This window comes from Lactuca saligna, chromosome 7 (assembly GCF_052625555.1).
Source record: "Lactuca saligna cultivar CGN05327 chromosome 7, ASM5262555v1, whole genome shotgun sequence".
Lineage (NCBI taxonomy): Eukaryota > Viridiplantae > Streptophyta > Magnoliopsida > Asterales > Asteraceae > Lactuca > Lactuca saligna.
This window is the reverse complement of record NC_136423.1, coordinates 176,642,846-176,647,045: the sequence shown is the minus strand read 5'-3', so window position 1 is coordinate 176,647,045 and position 4,200 is coordinate 176,642,846. Positions and strand designations below refer to the sequence as shown.

At 30.5% G+C, this 4,200-nt stretch overlaps 1 protein-coding gene across 3 annotated transcripts; it reads right to left on the bottom strand.

Annotated features, from left to right (window-relative positions):
* Window positions 1-1,337: 1,337 nt before the first annotated feature.
* On the bottom strand, window positions 1,338-3,545 carry LOC145006553 (DDRGK domain protein). Of its 3 annotated transcripts, none has more exons than XM_078965629.1 (9): window positions 3,406-3,545; window positions 3,025-3,146; window positions 2,801-2,909; window positions 2,623-2,729; window positions 2,386-2,487; window positions 2,133-2,294; window positions 1,978-2,034; window positions 1,760-1,796; window positions 1,338-1,641 (listed from the first exon to the last, which is right to left on the bottom strand). In XM_078965629.1, exons 2-9 carry the CDS (start codon window positions 3,139-3,141, stop codon window positions 1,436-1,438), a joined length of 897 nt encoding a protein of 298 aa, XP_078821755.1. In that variant the 5' UTR covers window positions 3,142-3,146; window positions 3,406-3,545; the 3' UTR covers window positions 1,338-1,435. The 3 variants fall into 3 exon arrangements, with proteins under 3 accessions (XP_078821755.1, XP_078821757.1, XP_078821758.1); XM_078965631.1 differs by having other exon boundaries at window positions 3,025-3,149; window positions 3,406-3,521; XM_078965632.1 differs by having other exon boundaries at window positions 3,381-3,464.
* Window positions 3,546-4,200: the final 655 nt, after the last annotated feature.

The window sequence follows — 4,200 nt, the reverse complement described above, 5'->3', positions numbered from 1 at the left end:
TAAAAATATTTACTATAAGTAGAAGTTTTCATCAAAAAAAGTTATAAACACTAGGTTTTTATTATCATTTAAGTAATAGCGAGTTGGAAAGAGTATGTTTAATTCAATGATCAACCGGATATTTTTTTTATTTTTATTTTTTTGTAAGTTGTAACCTATAGCATGTGTTTCGTGTAGACAAATAACGTTCATACAAATGGATATGAAGATTTAGAAGAATATTTTAAGTTCAACAATCAAACGAATTATGAAGTATTTTTTATATAATCGCTTATATTTTTAAAATTGTTTTTTTATAAGTTGTAACTTGTAACGTGTGTTTTGTGTAGATAAATAATATTGATACAAACGTATATGAAGGCGATAGAAATGAAAACGAGAAAGAAAGTAGTTACTTCATCAATGATTCAAGTTTTTAAACCAACATGATATAAAATTTAAGTTCGCTAATATATATTTGCAGTAAGGTTATCATTTAAAAGATTGTTATTATTATATTATTTTCAGATGTTCAGTTCTCGTAAAGACTTAATAGATTGAATGTAACAAATAGAGCGTTCTCATGGTATTTTTATTATTAATATATTGATAATATAACAAAATAGGTTTAAAATAACAAAAATCTTAATATTTTTATTATCCAATTAATATATTGATAATAATATATATTCAAAATTTAATAAACAAAAGTATTAATTGCAACTTTTAAAAGAGTATAAGGGGTGAATTTAAAAATATTTAAGTTATTTAAAAAAGGAAAATTCATATTATATAAAAATATTATATATTAAAAAGTAAATGAATGGGATCACTTGATGTGAAAGAAACACCCCATGTTTGTGAGTTTAAATTCCAATATGTCTATTTAGAATTCTCCTACTTAAATGGTAAACACCATTAGTTACCGTGTAATGATTATGTGACAAGCCTTCTAAACAAAATTTTATGCCCCACAAACATCATAGCCAAATTCATCACCATCAATGTTAAATCATCTTGCCATTTTAAGAAACCTTGATATTTAAAGATTGCACTCAATATAATTGCATTATAAATATAATTGCATTATAAGTTGTATCTTTAAAATGGTTAACTGGATACAACACCTATAATAATTGTCTTATAATCTTTTTACAACTCCCTTCTATAAGTGTATATATAAGGAAAGGTTCAGGTGAGAAGGGTCTATTATTGTGAGATCATGAGACCCATTTTTTAATAAAATATTTTAATATTCTAGTGTTCAAATACAAAAATTCGTACCTATTGGATTTCGACATTTCGTATTTTGTCGTGTGTTTTTGGATAAGATGTTACTAACTAGAAGTTGGACAAAATTAAAACGACTTGTAGAAGCTTTTCCAACACAAAAATCCAGAGGTTATGAAAATTTCACAAGTAAATCATTCCACATTATATGATCTAACTTTGTGCATCAAGCAACTGTAATTTCATCCTGAATTGCTAGATCCTCAAATAAAGGTGTTTTTGGTTCCAAATCTATGAACTGATTTGATTTGTTTGCTAGATGTGCAATGCTAACTTTTCCTTCACGCTTTATATAGTCAGCAACTGCCTTCATTTCTTCATGGGAAATGTATATGTATTTTCCTCTATCATCCATCACACCAGATAACCTCCCTACATTGCCCAAAATAACACATATATTTACAAAAATGCCACTTAAGAAAAGGAAGGAAGTTGATTGCTATATCTAAGATTTGAATTCGGTGAAAAAGAAATGTGAGAGTTATCATACCCATGTCTTCCAATGAGGTGATTCGGTTGATACAGTCCTGTAGTAGAAAAGGAAGATGAAAATAAGTATCAACAATGGGAAGAAGAAAAAAGGTTAAATGCAAGAAATAGCAACGTACTTTTGTTGATTAGTTTATTTTAGTATACTACTTTTATTTGTTCCTAAAGTAGATTGCTATTTGTTGCTTTTAGCCAAAAAGAAGAATGTGTAAGAAGCACCTGAGTCCTTAGTTTGAATTCTGCAGCGAGATCTTCCAAAGGAACACATTTCTGTTTCTGCAAATAAACAATACATAACAATGGTGACTTACATTACCATTTTCATCAAACAATCAAATTTTATAAAAACTTGATCCAAAACAAAATATATATACCTTGATGTACTCCACAAAATCAAAAAGCAAGCCTTGGGTCCCATCTTGAACTTCATTTTCAGTAGTACCTTCAGCATCTACTGAAAATTCTCCTTTCCATTTCTCAAACTCTAAGGCTGCAGCTTCCTCCTCTTTCGCCTTTCTGGCCTCAGCTTCCTCTTCCTTTATCCAACAGTTCAAATTTATTTAGCAAAAAAACAAATCATGAAAAAAAAAAAAAAAAAGATGTGAAAAGTAAACGATAGAAATCAACCAGCATTCGCTCTCTTGCTTCATGTTCTTCATCCTTCCTCCTTCGTATCTCTGCGTAACGATCTTGTTTTGTATTTCTTGACTCCCTTGCAGCCTCTTCAGCCTTCAAGTTTGAAATATAACCACAATTTTACTAATTATTTTGGAATCTTTTAAGAAAAAGAATCAAGAAACATGATCTGAATAAGATCTTGGGAATAAAGAAGTTGAGGAGAGTTTTAAGAGAATATCGAAGCACCTGGCGTTGTGCTTGGCGTTCCTCTTTCTTCCTTCCTTTCTTCTTTGATGTCTTTGCATTGTAATATTCACCTTCAACAGCTTCTTCATCACTTCCATCTTCAGTTTCTGCTTCAAGCCATAATTCTTATTGCTATTGTTGTTCTTGTAATTATTGTTAAAGTGATTGAATCACAAACCTTCTACAGCTTGTGGTGGAGCAGAAGATGTGCTTGCTGCAGAAGTATTCCTTCTACGCATCCTGCTACGAGCACCAGTAGGTCGCACAACAGTTTCCCTTTGCTGAATCTGTTTATGTTTTAAGAAATTGAAAATAAGCGTTAATTCGAGAATAATTAACATGTTAAGAACACGAGAGATTGAAAAGCATAATCAAACACCACAATTGTTTGTAAACCCTAACCCGAGGTTCGTCTTGTTCGTCCTGAGACTGCGGGACCTGACGGCGTTTCCATAGGTAAAGTGGAATTAAAGCAACAATAAGAAGCATCGAAAGGATTGCAACTAACATGTCCTCCATCTTATCTGCTGAGATTAACAAGAATCAGTTCAATAATTTTCCAAACAGTTAATAAAACGAGTATGCATTTGTCTGAATTAATCAAGCCAAATATACTTCAAACACGCAATAGAGATTCTGAAATTAAAAGTTCTGAAACATAAGTAAAGCAATTGAATTCAAGAACCGCATAATCAAAGAGTTATGAAAGGGAAATGAAGTGTATTGATGATTAATTCTACAAACACGTTAGGGCTTACACACGAAATTTCTGGAAGAAAGTACCTTGATACAATCACCACAAACAAGCTATATTAGCAGTAAGTAATGAAATTGTGCAATAGTTTTGATTATGAACTTCAATAAGCTTCAATAATCGTCTCCGAATTCTGCAAAAACATGTTCGAATGAAAATAGCAATCGGATCTGTCGATCAGGGTACTATCCGGAAATTGTTGTTTGAAGGTAATTGAAACCGTATTTCGGACGGATCTTTGCCCGATTCAGTTTTGAATTCAATTTAGCAAAACTGATCCGACCGTATTGGGCCTCAATGGGCTTCTAGTATGCATATCGCCATATCGGATTCGGCATACCCAGGTCACCAGGTGCATTAATCAGAAGTTATTTCTACACGTTTTAATAAACTAATCAACCAAAAAGGTTAATCGTTTATATTGTTATGCTCTCGTGATCTTTTCGTTGTGTCTGACATACGTAGTAACTTTTTGATATGTATAAAAAAAACTAAAAATAAAAGAAAAAACCTTTTCAATTATAATCTTTTATTTAATATAAATGATTTAAACTTGTATTCGGAAATAAATCCTTATATTTAATTCAATTTATTTTAGTCATAAAAAACTAAATTATGATTCTCTTCATACATTATGGCACGTAATAACTAATAAATATTGTTTGATATGTTTGTGGAATACTCGAAATTTAAATATGGATTTTGATAGTCTTAGAGTTTAATCAAATTTGATTTTCCATGACTAGTTATATTACTATTTATTGAGTGGCTCATTTAAAACTAATTATCCATTTTAAAACCATAACACAAGTGAATTATTCAAT